Source organism: Nanorana parkeri, unplaced genomic scaffold, assembly GCF_000935625.1.
Source record: "Nanorana parkeri isolate BGI_ZX_2015 unplaced genomic scaffold, ASM93562v1 scaffold262, whole genome shotgun sequence".
NCBI classification, from domain to species: domain Eukaryota; kingdom Metazoa; phylum Chordata; class Amphibia; order Anura; family Dicroglossidae; genus Nanorana; species Nanorana parkeri.
Genome location: NW_017306530.1, coordinates 1,145,844 through 1,163,818, shown reverse-complemented (window position 1 = coordinate 1,163,818; position 17,975 = coordinate 1,145,844). Strand labels below are relative to the sequence as shown.

General features: G+C 39.3%; 1 protein-coding gene across 7 annotated transcripts in view; it reads right to left on the bottom strand.

Moving 5' to 3' along the window:
• ARHGEF7 (Rho guanine nucleotide exchange factor 7) overlaps positions 1-17,975 on the bottom strand; it is a 137,309-nt gene that overhangs the window by 19,827 nt on the left and 99,507 nt on the right. For 2 of the 7 annotated variants that reach the window (XM_018557009.1, XM_018557017.1), the window contains exons 16-19: positions 13,134-13,358; positions 10,234-10,327; positions 7,834-7,923; positions 5,357-5,533 (exon numbers count right to left, since the gene is read on the bottom strand). In XM_018557009.1, coding sequence (XP_018412511.1) covers positions 5,357-5,533; positions 7,834-7,923; positions 10,234-10,327; positions 13,134-13,358 — 586 coding nt within the window. Of the gene's footprint in view, positions 1-5,250; positions 5,534-7,833; positions 7,924-10,233; positions 10,328-10,885; positions 10,907-13,133; positions 13,359-17,975 lie in introns of those variants that run through there. The other 5 variants (XM_018557013.1, XM_018557015.1, XM_018557012.1 and 2 more) reach the window with 4 other exon arrangements.

Sequence of the window (17,975 nt, the reverse complement as noted above, 5' to 3'; positions counted from 1 at the left end):
TAAAGCAGCTTGGCTTGGGGAAAGGGGGGGTTGACTGTTGTGCTTTTCCTTTCCTATTTTTGTTTTTAAAATAAACAGTATGCAAATGAAGGGTGTCTTAAAAATTAAGCCACAGTATTTGTTTTGTACTTTTACCTTCAGGTAACAATTTAAACATTTACAAAATATGAAGAGAGTCTTCTAGGTTCATTACAGTGCCGAGAACTACTGTATATGTGGGTACATAAAATGCAATAAATACTGGAGCACTATTTTTTTTAACTGAACACTGGAAAATAAATGACAATTCATGATTTATTACGGGAATGTTTTGTTTACCACAAACCCTTTGAGGGGTTGGCTGATAAAGAGCTTTTTTTTAGGTGTATAAAAACAGATGTATTTTGTTAGCAACTACAAACTTTTCCGTGATTTAAATGTTTGACAATTACTTATTCAGTGCAAACTGCCTATATATTAATAGAGTGGATTTCTGAGTAATTAGCTTTAAAACACAAAACAGTTCAAAAAGAGAAGATGTACACTAAACTGGTAACTTTATATTTGATGCATAGATACAAAGGACATCAAATACGCATTGCATCTGAGATTATATTAACATCGACTTGTTAGTCTATGAAAACTTTGGAAACTCCATGGAACACATGGAATTTTTTTTCTGCTAAAGATTGGCCATTATGTTAAGATAAAAACATTAAAAGGCTACCTTGTATGATAGGATAGTAGTCGGCTGTAATAGGTGAACTATGAAACTTCCACCATTTAAGACCAACACCAAAATATATTTAGAAATAGTATTAATTTAAAGAATTATTAGTATCACATTTTGGATTAAATATAAAATGGTAACAGCCTTGTAATAATAGATTTACGAAGGTCTGTTTTAATCATGTAATTGGACAATACAAGCTAGCTGGTAATTTTATTACAAGTACACAGTATTTAAAAAGAATACAGTATTTATGGGTAGTAAATATTACCAGCTTATTTGACCAAAATAAGGTGATGTCATTTGACCCTCTCATGGAATCCTGGGAAAGATAAAGTCTCCAAACCCTGGAGAAATGTGCTCCTGCGTTTCCTTTTTTTCTTCCAATTTTTTAAATGTTTAAATTAGGGTTTTTGTTTGAGTGGGGAGGTGGTAAGCAAAGAAGAGAATTTTCAAGTTCTACTTAACTAAACATTGGAATAGTCAATGCCTAATATGCTGGGTACTCTGAAAATGTTTTGGGTCTCTCTTTCATTCTGCAGGAAATAGTATTTAAACTGTGAACATACAGCTGACTTTATTCAACGTATATGCTGCTTCTAGTGCATTGTATCAGAGTGTATTCAGCTTCACTGACAGTGAAATCACCACACTGTTGCTGGCTCTATTTGCATAACGCATAGCAAAGGTGCAAAATGACACGAACTGTCATATGCAATGCACTGTGTATTTTTAAGATTGCTTTTAGTTAGGGTTGCACAGATACCAAGTACAGTACTCGGTACAAGTACATGTACCGATACTTTTGAGCTCCAAGACTAGACTAGAGAAAAATTAAAAAATTAGGAGGCGGCTGTCATTTGTAAGGAGCACACGGAGCTCCTGGAATTTTTACATCTCTGTTTTAATGTACGATTTTGTTTTTATAAATAGAAATAAAGGGATGCACAGATACCAGTTTTGCGAGTACGAGTACTGGTACTTGCCGAGTACTTACAAGTACGAGAACTGATAATTTTTTGTTTATGGTCATGTGACAGTTTTTCTAAAACAATGCAGACTAATGATTTCAGGACAGTGGTGGAGTGCCAGAGCCAGGTCCCAGCTGCAACCCTGATAGTTCTCATGAAAATGCCAAGTATCTGCGCTGGTACTCGAAAAGTATCTGTGCATCCCTACTTTTAGTGATCTACTCCCAAGTGTTCAAGCAGTTTGAGGACTATTAAAAAAACGTAGTAAAATTTAAAATTAAAGTTGGCGGCCAAAAGGTAGCAGCACTGTATTTTATACTGGCAGACATGGTGCAAAAGTACCCAGCAAAAAAATGGACTTAAGAAAAATTTTTTAATTCTATGGGTCACTGCATTTCAGGAAATCAAACACATTTTACTATGTATTCATACTAAGATAATAAAGGTCACTTGAAATTGCCTGAATGATGGAAATGAAAGAGTTTTAGCACTTTTACAGTTTTTCATTTCATCCATCCAAGATATTCCTTATAGCAAGCACTTCAGACAACCTTTGCCTTTGTGCAGCTCCATCAGTTGTTCTCTTTGTTATCTTGATTACAGCCTCAGCATTGCCTGTCCCTGCTACCAAGCTGAGACACACAATTGCAAAATTGCTGTTAAAAAAAAAAAAATATCTGTCAACTGCTATGTCAAAAGTTTCAAGAAAAGAAAACTGTGGACAGAGAAAACCTTTACCTGTCATTGTTTGCTCATATGCAAATCATTTGGCACAAACTAATAGTAGAAATTCACATTCTTCAACACGAGAAAATTAAAAACTGTATTTATAAAATGTTTTTACATTTGCACTGCATTATGGCCGTTAGATGAAGCTGAGGAGCATAGGCATTTCCTATGCTCTTTGACTATCTAGTGGCCATAATGTGGTTTAAATGTAAAACTCAGATCTTTGCATAGCAAAGTGCTCTGCAAACATTTTATAAATACATCCCTTGGTAATTTAAATGTATGTTATTTCACAAATATTAAGATCAACTAAAGAGCAGAGCCTTAGAAACCCAATTTCAGCCAAAATGTATTTCCAGTTTTAGATAGACTTGAGAAGATTAAAGTCTTTTGTCAACTTTTAATGTGGTCTGTGACCCTATTGGGAAATTTTAGCTCACCTCTTGAGCCTGTGACAGCAAGGAGAGAAATTACAGGATTGGTTTCCACAGGGACCGGAAGACAAACAGTAGTATTAACCCTTCCCCCATCTTACTGCAGGAAAAAGAAGGTTTTGTACCTGATAGAGAGTGAGGAAAAATCTTACCATTTGGGACACAGACTACCAATAACAGAGGTTATGTCCCTTCCCCACTTATTTAAAAATAATTAGAAAAATGTTTTGGCTTGAATTAGGCTGTAAGCAGTAGTGGCATATGACTTCAAGGATAGTCAACAGTAACCATAAAAATTGACAAGAATCAAAGAGAACACAAGCGCTTTATACAAAGTTGGTACTTCAAGTTTCTGGAATCATTTTCCTGTAAGCCTCCTGTTCTAATGATGCCTTTAAAGAATTCATTTTACAAAGAAAAAAAGAATGGGTGAAAACCAAAAAAAGCTGTATTCTTTTTACTGAATTTTATTCAGTAGCATTGTCCCTTTGCTGTGAGCTAACTGGTGGTCTCTACCATGGGCTTGAAAAAAGAAAACAATGGTACCGCTCACACTAAGTGCTTTGTGCCCATGTGTTTATGGGCCTTTGTTGATGGGCTAAGAGAATGTAAAAACCAGCTTAAAGCAGGTTGAATGCAGGTCAGAAGGAGGTCATCTGCAGATTAATGCACCTCTCAATGAATTCTGAATGATCTTATGAGTGTCTCAAACTGGCCCTATTATATGTAAATAAACCACGAATTGAACTACAGGATAAGCACTGCAAATGTGTGATAAAATGCAGAATTACAACAAACCAAAATCTATTACCAACATTATATTCAAGTTGATATTCAAGGAATGCAATGCTTCCCTGGAAAACTTCATATCAGTTTGTATAACTCATCATAAAATGTCAGCAATCATCTAGCATGTTGAACAAATGGACTACTGTGTTAAGGATTTAATGAATACAAATATGGTAGTGAGGGCTCCCATACACCTTTGTGTTCACCTCCATTCTCCTGCCATCTTAGCTAAATAAATAAAGGAGAAACAGAAGATGATATAACATTAAAATAATATATATTCTATGCATTGCAGACTCTGTGTATTAAGGAGGTGCCTGACAAAAATGAAATGTGTAAACAGTGACAATGGGTGCCACTGTCAGCAACCTTCCAGCTGGCATCCCTTGACCAGAAGATCAAAGGAGCCGGTTGAAAAATCTTTAAATGAACAGTGCTTGCCGCCAATCAGCTTCAAAGGAATCAAAGGAAACAGCTGTGATTCATTCAACGCTTGTAAGCATTGATGGAGGAATCTACTCTATTTTTTTTTTCATTCAGCCTGTGGTTGGATCAAAAAATAAATAGAACTGTGTATGGCCAGTTTTAGGGTGATACACGCCACAAGGCAAATTAGGGATCTTTTAACCGATTACACAGAACGTGCACACAGAACTGGAAAAATCCTTCCTCTGACTCTCCAATGTTTGTGATGCTAATGCCCTAGCTTCCAGAACAAAAAAGATAGAAAAAACTCTCCTGTCCTGTATGCATTTCCTGCAAAATCTGGCAGGAGCAACTGACATGAAACTCATGTGGGGAGTGAAATATTGTCTATTCAGGAGGGGGTTGGAGGATTTAGATTGGGTCATCTCTGGCTGTCCTACTATTTTGTTTTATATTTAATCCCCACTCACGCTTTTTCCTGGCAGTTATGGGGACAAAAGGCCCTTCGCTACATATAGAAATATTGTTTACACAGGTTTCTTAAAATAGGAAAATAACTTAAATACTGCAAGTACAACTGTAATATACATCTATATCTACATCTAGAACAAAAAAATGAGGAATTATGGCAGCAACAATGTGACATGGCATAAGTTGTTTCTGTGTGCCATCTGAAGATTATATGTACACTAGGCGTACTTGTGCCGCATTACTTTCAACACACAGCTGTGCAAATGCTGCCCAATGCCACGTGAGGTGAGCAGCAGAAGCTTTCCCTACAAATGGTCTTTTCTTCATAACTAACAATTTATGATTTTTTTCTATACAAAATTATATATTCACAAAAAGTCCTCTCAAATTTGTATGGTTTCAGTTTCTTTAAATTGCAAAAATGCACAGAAATAGCACTTCAAAAGAAACAGAAGACGACAGAATGCTTAATCTGCCGATGTAAAAAAAAAATCCTCACGTTCTCTTACATAAAACTAAACTAAGGACTCACTGCAAGCATCATAAGAGCGTGAGGTATAATTCCAATGTACACTTTAACTTTGTGGACAGAGATATATATATATATTTATATATTATTATTTTTGTTCGGCTGGAAAAGGAACCTGGATCCACACATATAAAGAACCAGAAATTATCTCAGTTTTTAAAACAATACATTAAAGGAGACAGAAAACACAAGTAAACAGCTAAGAAAAGTAGGTTGTGGTATAACAAGCATTTTGTTAAGAAAAAGAGTTTAGAAGTGCATTAGTTCTGGTGAGAGATATATGAGCAACAGCTCTTACGAGAAGTAGACCCCATTCTGTAACTATGGGCTGTCCATATACTGTCATAGTCAGAGTCTTCGGAGAGGTCTGAAGGCTCCAAACGAGAAAGACTACTGCGACGACCCAAGGAGTCTAGACTTGATTGGTCATCATCAGCCAAGACGTGATTATGCATCAGGTCAGTGCCTTGCCATGCTAAGGATGATGTATGGGGTGAAATGAAATGGCAACGGTGGGGAGGCAAAGATGAAAGGAAAGAACAAAAAAGGAATAGAACAGGACAGGAAAAAAGCCACAACCAAAACAGTAACATGAAACAAAACAAAAAGCAAAAAGGAGGGGTGATGGGAAGAGAGGGAAAAAAAGAAAATATTGTTAAAAAAAGGAGAACAAAGCTTTGCAGATTTCATTAGTTACTTGTTCATGAGATAAGACAGTGCCGGCAGGAGGAAATATAAATTACTTTGGCATGTGAATGCATTTTGTGAACTTACAGCGACTGTGGCTCCATAATGCATTCTGGGAACAAGATCATGCCTAGTCTAGGGGCTTCTGCTCCATAATCAAGCTTCTAATGGTTCTTCAGCAGTATGGTATATTACAAAGCGACAAAGTGCAATGAAACAAGCATATTTTCTAAAAGAAATAGTAAAAAAACTTCTACAGAAGTTTAATGTGAGTGTGGTGGGGCTTTATCTCACTTTGATGTCAGTATTTCTGTTAGCCATTATTTATGGAGAGACGAAAAAAATAAATAGTATACCAATCACTTACACACAGTAGCATCAACATATATATTTCATAGGATTGCATGCAATTATTTTCAAAAAATACAGACAAAAATATTTATATGTAAATGATTGGTAGATTAAACTGCACAAATGATGAGGACTTTTACATATCTTGCTTTTTATGTGTAACAATTTGCAGAATCAATGTAATAATGCACCATCCCTTGGCATTGTACTGGGGAAATATTGAAACTTGATAGGCTATATATCCCACTATACAGTGTCCCCCTTCACACATCCCAAAAAACTTTAGATGCTAACTCTTATGGCAGTAATGTTACTAATATTTCCTCAGACCATAAATGCCTTTTTGATGGTCTCTAGGTAATAGACTGACTGCTGTACTTGCTTCATTGTTGGCCTCCAGCTGCTACTGTTGGTAAGTTTTCAATTAGGAATTATGAGTCTGACAAAAATATGTTAGATGTTATTATGACCTAAAGCCAAAGTCAATGTTTTTGACAGAACTATTCTAAGAAGATGGCACCAGAAACAGGTATAACAGGTTGAAAAGACATATCTCAGCCATCAAGGAGCAGGGTCAAAAGGTGTCAAACATGAAGGGTAAAAGCATAATGGAAAAGCTTGAATTAAATATGGATGCTTTTGTTTCTGTGGTTGCTAAAATTATTTGTCAAACTTAAAAATTGCATCTGCAAAGCACATGGAAAAAGCTGTTTTAGGGAGTGATAGTTAAGCAGATCAGAGGACAGTAGTAACAGAAGAGACAGTAGAGTATACTGCCATAATGAAAAACTTGTGTGGTTGGCTGCGTTCCCTTCACAGCATCACAACACAGATGTCTCTGCTTACCTGCTGAAAAACAGTACTGAAAAACAAACACTTCCATCCTACCAGTCATAAGAAATAAACAGATGCATTTAAAACACTTGCCACTGAGTCTTTGAACATAGTACTATGCAGGTTAAATATACATTTTCGTAACAAGCTTACACCATTTTATGAAAATAATCTATTCGACACCCTGTGCCTTGGCAGTTGAGAACTACGTTTCAGCATAACTTAAGTCATTAAGATTTGTAGGACATGTCATCTAGCTACTCTAGAACCATCATGATAAATAAATATAGCCTAGTGATATGATAAGTAAATACTTTTTAACAAACCCCCTCAACACATATTTGGTACCTGAATGCACAATTAGCAATATTCAATCAACTTGGCAAGTTAAATTGGATTGTGTATGATTGTTGACAGTCAGCGATTGGTATAGTTTGGGGATGACTATGCAGCATAAGTTACTATTTTATTTCTATAGCTCAGTGGTCAAAAATATCAACTACTGGTCCTAAAATGTGCTGTGGATGCAGGTATGTATCTAGGTTAAAATGATAACCAATTAGAATGTTGTAAAGATTTAGATAAACCTTTAAAACAAAGATGTAAAAAATAGCTGGCTTGATAGATAGATCAAGGTGTGGAAGGCTCATCTCAACTGCTTTTCTAGTTCAAAAAGTAAGAAAAAAGTGTATTTCATTAACAACACATATCAAGCTGCTGTAAATACTTTTTTTAAATGATCAAACACTTCAATGATTAATACTTTCTAACAAATAACCTTAATTACCTTGATAGTGCAGATGGTATTAAAACTAGAAAGCACACAGAACGATAAAGCAAGTAACGTTGTGTTGTGATTTAAAACTGTATGTTGTATCAGAGAAACCATAAAAATGAACTTACTGGAATTTAAGGTTTGGCGTGTTTTGGCACTTGTACAATAGGCTTCAATAACCTTTAATATCTGGGCATCCTCCTCTAAAGCTGCTGTGCCTGATGAACACAAATTAAGAATACAATTTTAGCAAAGAATATATTCATTTTCCACATGGGCTCTTTGTCTGGGTAACACTTTTGTAAGCATCTATCTTGAGGGTTATAAAATGGTTTTCAGCACTAAAGCTAAATTCTATGCAAACATAAATACACCTGAAATACATACATGTGAACATTTTTAGCAAATATTTATGTTGTTTAGCCAGTCGTGCCTAGTCATCCCTTGATTTCTGCAAACTACACAGCAGTAAAAGAATATAGCCTGGTCTCTCTAAAATTGCATGAATATTTATTTCAAAGAAAAACTTCTGGAAAAACTCGGCTTATACTCGAGTATATACGGTAGTCAAATTAAGTGTGCCGCCAAATACCAAGTTTGAAATATGAATGTATATAATCCTCTGTTCTAGCACAGAAGCCTGCTCTGAAATCAGAAAAGCTCACACACTCTCTGTAGTAGTGCCGCAGAGGGGGCATGCCAGAGTGCAGTACAGAGACTGGCATATAAAAATGCAAGGGTCTTTATGTGCAGTCTTCGGCATGTGCCTCAGATCTCTGCACTGGCAGTAATAGTGGTTTACAATAATTAAAACAAATAATAAAAAAAAAAACAATAAAAAGACGCCAACAAGAGCATTTGGTAGCAAAGATCACCTCTATCACTTCTGTGGAATCAAAATATATTGTAATAAAACAACAATATTATTGTGGTGTATTTATAAATGAAGCAGGCAGCCCATGCAATATTTTAGATGGACATATCTTTAAAAGAGAACTATAGGCTAACCTTTATTGGCCATAGTTCTCTTCAGGGTCACAGGAGGACATGTACTAATGTCCTCCAGTGACCCAAAACTCAGTATATAGCAGGCCATTGCCTGAGAGAACAGGGCCAGTTGTGCCTGCCACCCCTTCCCGTCCATTCCTCCAACCAGCGCAGGAGAAACTGAGTTTGTTTGTCACTACATTAAATGCAGAGATTTGTAGATTAGCATTTAGAGACACCTTAGAACAAGCCTATTAAGTTTTTGAGAGTATGCTTGCTTTTCTCCAGGGAGAAAAACAAGAACATATTCTAACTCTAAAATGTGGAAGTCCTTAAACTGCAGTGCAGCTGCAGCCCTTATGCTGACCCTGCCACTGTGGAGTGTATGGACATAGCCGCAATTGCAGGCTGCAAGGCAGGGCCTGCAAGGGAAAGCATCCACCTTTTTGTCCATGGGAAACTTTAATGTCAAGACATCTTATTCAGACAGCTAATTGCTGGATCAAAAAAAACACAAAACCAAGCGCTCAGCAGCCAAATCTGTGACTACTCAATCAAACCTGGAGTCTCTTGGTCAAATGGACATATATCATATGCTAAACAGGGTACAAAGTATCTGAAAGGGAGCCCAGGAAACATTAAAAAAAAAGAAAAAAGTATGTAGTAAGAAAGTTCAATGCTAATGGAGAGGAGTGGGGAACTAGAAACTAAAAAAGAGAAAAAAATCAGCGCTCCTCTTCAGCAGTGAGGAACTTCCCCTAAAGTGTTCCGTATACAAGTTGTCATTCCTTCTATGACAACACAAGGTGAGACCCTGCTAATTATGCCTCTACCATCAACAGTCAGCCCACGATTAGGGTGGGGCGGCACCAACTATGATGTGATCATCTCCCTTTGCATAGCTCTGGTTGTTTCTGCTACTTCTTTCTCACAGTCACTTGTGAGTCCAATGCTTACTGCTTTTATTTCAATAAATTATTGGATTTAACTTACTACACTATTGGTACTATAAGGACTATTACTATAGGGACCCTAGGCTAGAGGACCTTAGGTGACAGCAATTTGGGTTGTTCTAGCTCTAAACAACTGCAAACAGCACTAGTGAGAATTGCAATGGTGTCTAAGTTTTGGATTCATCTAAGGACTGAGACACCTCAGGTACCAGGTCATGAGCTAAAAATAAGGTACCCTTCTCGGAGTATGCAGAGTATGCAAATCATCAGAAATCTTTAATCTAGGGCTGCAGCTAACAATTATGTTCATAATCGGTTAGCAGATTATTAACTTCAATTAATCGAGCTGGCTTCCCTGCTAATCAGGAAGCCGGGCAGAGAGTCATTACACACCACCCGGCTTCCTTTTTTGGACTTCCGGTATCGGTATTAGCAACCAAGTAAATAATAATAATAATCAATAACAAAATGTCAAATGTATAGATTCACCTGTTAGTACAGATATCAAGATGATCACTGAAGCAATGATCATAAAGCATAGGTCATATAGTAAGCATATACTTTTCAGCTGCCAATTCAGAAACTTACTTTTTCTCAGTGCAAATTCTTCATCAGATGGTTTCCTCTCGGGCTTACGCTTGGGAAGCAATTTTTTCATTGTTTTGGGACTTTTACTGAGATCCTGTTGAAAAAAAAATCTAATTAAAAAAACTTCCTGTAGAAGAAAAGCAAGATTTATTCATTTAGGCCTCCTTATAAGCTTAGGGATATGTATGTTCACACAGACTAGCAGGCTGATCAATGGTACTGGTGAAAGTATATATTGATTTTTCTCTTCTGCCCGGCTTCTCTAACCGCATACATTTTTTTTTTTTTATAAGCAAGAACATGGTGAAAAAGTGTTAAAAGATATACTAAATTAGGTCAGCTATGCAAAGTCTCATGCTTACTAGGGTTAGGTTAACACTGAAAGTGATAAGTGAGCATGAAGGTAGTGAGTCAAACTCAGGGACAAATCAATTAAATTAAAATATTAAGGAACAAAAGGTAGGATAAATGTGGAGTGAGGATCTTTAGTAGGGAGGGGGCTAGACACCTTTTGTTTACCATATGTGGAAAACAATTTTTTTTCAGACAGGGGGAGACCTCTATCAATGGTGATATAGCCACAGTGTGCAGAAGATATGCTCTACAGCATAACATGCCATTCCAAAGGGACAAAGGTAGGTCTACCCCTTACCTTAAGAATACAAGACATCCTCTAAAACAGAGGGAAACAAAGAAGCAAAACAAGCAATGAACAAGGTGTCTGGCAGCTAATGAATGTAGTTCTTAAATTATGTAAGCACAGAATCCATTCAAAACTAAACATTTATCTAAAGTTTTGTATAGAATGGGGAAGGGTTACCAATCCTGTCAAATTTTATCTTCTGCCCCTGCTGAGGATATTAATCCCATCTATTTTTCTTAGTAACTATTGACAGCAGGCCCAAAATTTTGAGTTGTCACTCAAATTTTGCAGAAATCTTCCAAAAGGGACACGTGTTACATAAGCAGTGTGCTTATGTTCACATTTTTTACTGGGGATGCACTGATACGTATTCCGATACCAGAACTTCGTGTATCAGGAAGCCGAGCAGCGAGTCATTACACACCACCCGGCTTCCTGATTGCCTGGCTCCATGCTCTCTCATCCCCAACGAGCATGGAGCTGGCTTCTCAGCCATTTAGCCAGGGAATGGGTAATGACTCGCTGCTCGGCTTCCTTATACCGGAAGTTCTGGTATCGGAATAAGTATTGGTGCATCCCTAGTAAAAAAAAATAACATTCCGTGCTCCGTAAGCACACTGCTTATGAAGAGTAATAGAATTCTAACAGTTTCCAGAGGTTCTTTCTAGCTGTGGTGATAACAGTCGGGAGCTCTCAGGGACTGAATGCATTATCCGCAGTTGTGTGCTTAAAAAATAGTTTAAATAAAATGAGTGGAAAGCAATTTTATAATTAGTGAGAGAGTGGCATAAGAACCTTATAATTGTGGCTCTTCACACTTTCACATCAGTATAGTACTGCGTAGAGTTGTCTTTTAAGTCAATCCTTTTTACTTAAATTCAGATTGGCCGGGAAGCCAGCTCCATGCTGCTTCGTCACTTGTTTGGGAAGCTGGCCAATCAGGAATCCGTGCGGCGAGTCATTACCCGCCTCCCCGGGTTCCTGATTGGCCAGAAAGTCAGCTTCATGCTCCCTCGTCACCTGGTAAGGAGGGAGCATGGAGACGGCTTCCTGGCTAATCAGGAAGCCAGGCAGCGAATCATTGCCCGACTTCCTTTATGGGACTTACAGTACAAGGAAAAAAAATATATTGGTACTCAATACAGAAAAAACGGTATCAGTGCATCCCTCTTTGTTTTACTATATCAATATAAATGACAATTGGCAATAAAGTTGACAGATTGTGCATAACATGGGCAAGAGTTTCATAAACACTAAATGAGAATTATTGATTTACCTGTAAAATTATTTACGTGCTGCAAAAAAGAAATTCTTGCACCACAGTACAGAACACAGGATCTGTCTTAACCATGGATTATACCACTGCCTTGAGGTGACAGCCTCTAGTATAACCCCTACCACTCACATTAGGAACAGATGGAAGGGAGCTGTGTCCTGTACTGTATGTCAAAAATTAACCACAGGAAGTACAAAAGTAGTCAAACTGAGAGGTAGAGAGGCAACACAGTAACCAAACACTAAGGCTGGCCATACACTGCTCTGAACGAAAAAAAATAGAGCCGATTCCTCCATCAACACTAACAGCATGTTGATCAGGGAATGCTGCTGTTTGCATTGTATCCTGACAGCAGCTGCCGGCCGCTGTCAGAATTCCTCATCAGAGCGGGTGACTCAATGGCTGCCGGCTCTGAACGTACGAAGATTTTCCGGCCAGCTCTTTCGATCAGCTGATCGAGGGATGTTGGCCGAGACACACTGTGAATTTAAACAAAATTCCTCAAAAACTGTCCGAGATTCACAGAGTGTATGGGCACATTAACGAACCCGGGTAACAATGGATCAAAGAGGGCTCGACAACAAAGAGAGCACCTAGAAGACCTTACGCCCAAAACTGGCATCATGAGAAGCCTGAACATCCACCTACTAAAATTTTACAAAAGTTGGAACGGAAGATCAGTGTCATTTACGAACAGAAACTAAAAACAAGCTCAGTCATGAAGGGGTTAATGATCAACAAACCTGTACCATTGAATTGTTTTCATGTAGGTACTACTCAAAATACCAGACATCAGCAATATTTTGTGCAACCAAAGTTAACAAGCAAAGAAAACAAATAAGTGATAGACAGTTGCTGTTCATATAGCTGAAACACCAAATTAAACTATGTGAACAGTACCTTTGCCAAACCAAGTTAAAGCTTGGAAATGTTTTGAACTTGAAATATGTTACACAATTTTTTACTACCATTTTCCCCTACCTCTTTGTAACAGAGTGCTGCAGACGGTCGGAGGGGAGGGGCAGGACGCAAGCAACTCAAGCTCCAAGGCTTTGATGTTTTAGGTGGTTCCAGGGGGCTCCAGCTGATGGTACTGTGCGGCGTTCCATGATGCGAGAGGTGTGGCAATGTGTGATACACAGGTGTGTGAGGTGCTGGCTTGAGGTCTGAATGCTTGCTTGATGGGGTTCCTGGATGAGAAGGAAGCTGTATACAAAGCACAACTATTAGAAAAACAAGCACTTATAAGTCTGAATATAGGTAGCAGTAATAAATAGAAAAGTGTAAAATACTGCTGTAAAATCAGTAAATACATCAAAACAAGATGTAAAAAGGCAAGAGAACATTAAATAGTCTAATTGAACCTTCACATTTCCTGAACCTTCCTGATGGTTCATTACTGTGAGAGGCATCGCTTACCAACTAGGAAGTCTGGGGAGATGGGCGAAGCATCATCAAGCTCAAATTGGGAAAAGGTCAAGATTTAAATATAAATTCAGCTGCCTTTATTGCTAAATCTGCTCCATTTTGACAAGTGCTTTTCACTAAATGCAACCTGTTCTTATGCATTTATGTTACATGCTCAGGGTGAATTGGCCAGGTTTATGACAAATTGCCTCTAAAAGCAATTTAAGTCTAAAGCTTTATGAATGACAATCAACCAGAAAACAAATAAAATTCTGATTGAGTCTGAATTCATGCCATCACTATATTTACTGTATATGTTAAAAGCTCTCTTAAAATAAACGATTTCAAATTTTTTGACTTTGGGTCTGTTAGAAGCTTGTGTATATAGTTCTTGTATTCAGTGCTTTGTAGGAGCTTAGACAGCATTGTACTGCTTGAATACATTTCAACGCCAGTCTTTGACCTATTATTAGAGGAGACATATGTAAATGTAACCTTTACGTGTGGATTAACACACACAAATATGCTAAATGTTGATGTTAGCTCAGAAATTAACAAAAGAAAAAGATCACTAAGTACACTAAACACATGCACTCAAGCACAATGTAATACCACAAAATATAAGATCAACAAAATATTTCTCATGTTTAGAAGCACTTTATTTTGTCTTTAAAAGACAATACTATACGTTGGCTTTGGTTGAAGAGTTGCTGGGATTAAAACATTCAAAACGGTAACTCATCTGTCATTACTAAAAACACACAAACCTGTTCACAATTTGCTTACTCGCTTGCTTAAATACATTCAGGAGTGTCTTCTGTTCTTTCTGTGACTAGCATGTTGTTTTGAGTTCCAGCTTAACATAGTTTAAATTATCTAATAATCCTGCCAATGGAGCAGTTATTCTTCCACTCCCTTTAAGGCCAGATTCAGACATAGGTGTTTTTGAGCAGTTGGAAAAAGCCATTTTAAATACCCAACACAAGAAATCCCATGATTTTTAATGGCCCCTGTTCACACTTCAGCAGCAAAACACCAGCAGGAAAATGTAAAATGCCCAAAAAGAGCTTCTGTGGGCAGTTAACAGCATGTCTTTGGCCCATAGACTTCAATGGAAACGCCTGAAAGCATGCGGCAGAAACATGATGCACATTTTCACATGCGTGTTTGTATGTACGTTCGTCCACTGCCCGCAATGTTTAAGCTGCCAGTCAAAATGCGCATCTTTATGTATGCATGTACAAATGCGCAGCAAAATGTGCAAAATGCGCACAAACGTGAAAATAACCACACGCTGAACAAGAGTGTACAAGCATGCCAAAACAGTGCTGCCTAGGTGTAAACCCAGCCTAACAAGTCAAATTGTCCAGAAAAAGTGGCAGTTAGAGGTTGGGCCAAAACATAAAACAAGCCTGTAACTGCTAAAAATTGTTCGCTGTAGTTAGGCTTTAACCTAAACTCTGGTCCAGGTCAGACTGAAGGAAGGAAAAAAGGCGTCCCATGCAGTACTTGCTAGGATGGAATTTGCTGTTCTCACACCAAACAAAATACTCCTTCAAGGTGTGATGGTGGACCTTCTGGGAGGTTGGCTTCCTAGCCTTACGCAGCCTAGAGATGACAGCATCCAAAAGGCCTCTGTCCCTCAGGACATTGGCTTCAACAGCCATGCCTTTAAAGCCAGTGATAGAGAAGCAGGGTGGAATACCAGACCTTGTGACAGTAGGTCTAGAAGGTCCAGAAGCGCCAATGGGAACTGTGCCAGAAGTTTGACTATGCGGGCATACTAGGACCCTGTTGGGCTAGTCAGGAAGATCACCAGAGGCAAGAGCTTCAAAGGAGGGAAGGAAAAGATCAGTATGAACTAATTATAAGGAGTCACCAGGACATCCACCGTGAAGGTTGGGGTTCCATGGACCTGTCTATGTCGATAAATCTGGACACCAGAAGATTCACGTCTGGCATTCCCCACCTAATTAAACGACTTCTGATGCCTCCTTAACAGTGGCTGTAAGCCACAGTTGTGGTGTTGTCCAACTAAGTCCCGACAACCAAATTACTCTAAACTCCTGTAAAAGTGCATGGGGTGATCTAGAGATCAAACCTGTTTGTACAATGCAGTTAGAATGTGGAGCTGCAAATGCCTGGAGTGAAACTGAGCATTAGGGGAAATGCCTAGAAGGAGGCCACCATCTGGCATAGAATCTTCATGCAAAGTGAATGGTCGGATATTTCCTGGACTGTAGGGTTTGAGGGTGTAAGCGAAGACAGCAACTTCTCCTGTGGCAAGAAGCAATGGGAAGGTATCAGAGCAGATTTCTGGAAGTTCAGGATCCAGTCGAACCTCTGAAAGGTCTATATTGCTTGCTGAATCTCAGACGTCCTCTATGTAACCCACTATGGGGATCCCCTAGAAGGACAGCCTGGCCAAGACAGGTGCTAGAATATCCTGGGTGCTGTAGACCTAAGAGAAGAGCAACAAATTGGAAGCAGGAAAACTGTGCTGTGTAAATCCAAGTCCTTGATGTTTACCAGGCCAGGTAATCTACCGGGTGAAAAAAGGAAATGGCAGAGCAAGCGGATTCCATCTGCAACTTTTAAACCCACTGGTTGAGTATCTGCTAAGTCGAAGATGGGGCTAATCCCTCTCATGGCCTTGGGGACAGTGAATAAACTAGGAGTAAAAACCCCTGGAACATTTCTGCCCCCAAAACCAGGACTTTGAATCCCTGAGAAAGAAGCCACCAAAGGAATCTGCCCACCTTTGAGAAAATTTGGACAGACTGGATAACAGGAAACAAGGAGGATGCAGGGAGCGAAAATCCACTTTGTAGCCTCTTGTAACGAAACTCTGAACCCAGCCATCAGAAATGTCCCTTGCCTTCATTACGAAGAGGGCTTACTTTAACCAAGCTTGGAGGCCCAGGCCCTGAGACAGAACTGCGCACTTGGTTTGGAACCTGAGGCCTGTGAAGGACAAAAGGAACTTTTCTTAAGGTATGGAGCAGAAGATTTTGCAAACTTAGTCTTAGACTTCTTCTGAGGCAAAAGGGCATTTTTAACACCCCAATTCCCTCCTACCCCCCTTACCCAGGGACTTTTTGATGTAAGTATACAAGAAGTCTGCAAAAAGGCATCCCTTTTTTTTGCTGGGGAGTTCTGCTGACCAACCCCTAAGCCAAGGCTCATCCCAAATATTTAGTATCTGCCAAGCCAGAAAGTATCTGCCACGCCATCACCAAAGAGCAGGGGAAAAAGCTCCAGCTGTTTAAGAACTTTAAGGCCAGTAAAGATAGATGGACCAGAACAACATGGTCTCACATACTGTCATGGAGGTCATTGCAGGTTGCATAGCCGAACCTGCAAGACAAAAAGGGCATTAAAGAGGGCTTCTAAACTCTTGCCTGTATGGTCCTTGAAAACAGGTACATCCTCTATAGGGACTGTAGGGGCCTGTTCAAACAAAAGATAGCAAGGTCCATGGAAGGTCCCTCTTCCTCAAGAAGTGTGAAAGCAGGCAGAGAAGAGTAAGAAGGTGTCTTTGAGGGAGCAGGAGACGGGGCCCACTTGCAGCCCCTACAGCCAAATATATTTAGGAGATCAGCGATCTTTCCCATAAAATCTACTATGGCGGCGGTAAAGTCTTTAGATATTAAATCAGAAGAGGCTGCCCCAGAGGGAGCAGAGGAGGACCCTAATGCTAGCAGTGAAGGGCATTGGGAGGCAGAGCATGGGACTTACAGAGATAGGGTCTACAGAGCCGTAGGACCCTCACTAGAACCGAGAAAGGGCTAAGCGGACCCCGCCCCAGCAACCCTACGGCTTTCATCCACCATGAGCATTCCCCCACAAAACTCACAGCTAACACGAGTTAAGAAGGGTGCCCCGTGTCCAGACACTGTAGACAGCAAGCTGGCCCAGGCTAGTAAAAACCAGCACTGTGCAGCAGTGTGACTTCTCCTTTGTGTCTGTGCAGAGTCACAGCAGCAGCAGTACAAAGCATGTATCCAGTCAGAAAAGCACATGCCAGGAGAGAGAATGGTGGGCACATGTGCAGTACAGTGTCCGGGAAGTAGGTTGTGTAGGGGCAAGTATGGGCCCCTATCAAGAATGGGAAACAACAGATGTGCCAAATTCAAATTCCTAAGCTGAACTACTGCTCAAAATGTAACACCGAAGTCACACCGGAGCCACAGATTTAAACCTTTAGGCAACTGGGGCTACTGCCTGGACAGCTGTATTGGCTGAATGAGGCTTAACCTAGGAGCTTTTGGTCCTTATCACAAATGCACAGAAGTTAGTGAAGACATGCCATCTAATTTTTGCCCTCTGGGTGGGAATAAACTACAAAGGGGATTAATTGATGGACCACGGCCCTTGACCTGTAAATCACCCTGCAGCTAACGACATAGGCTGCAC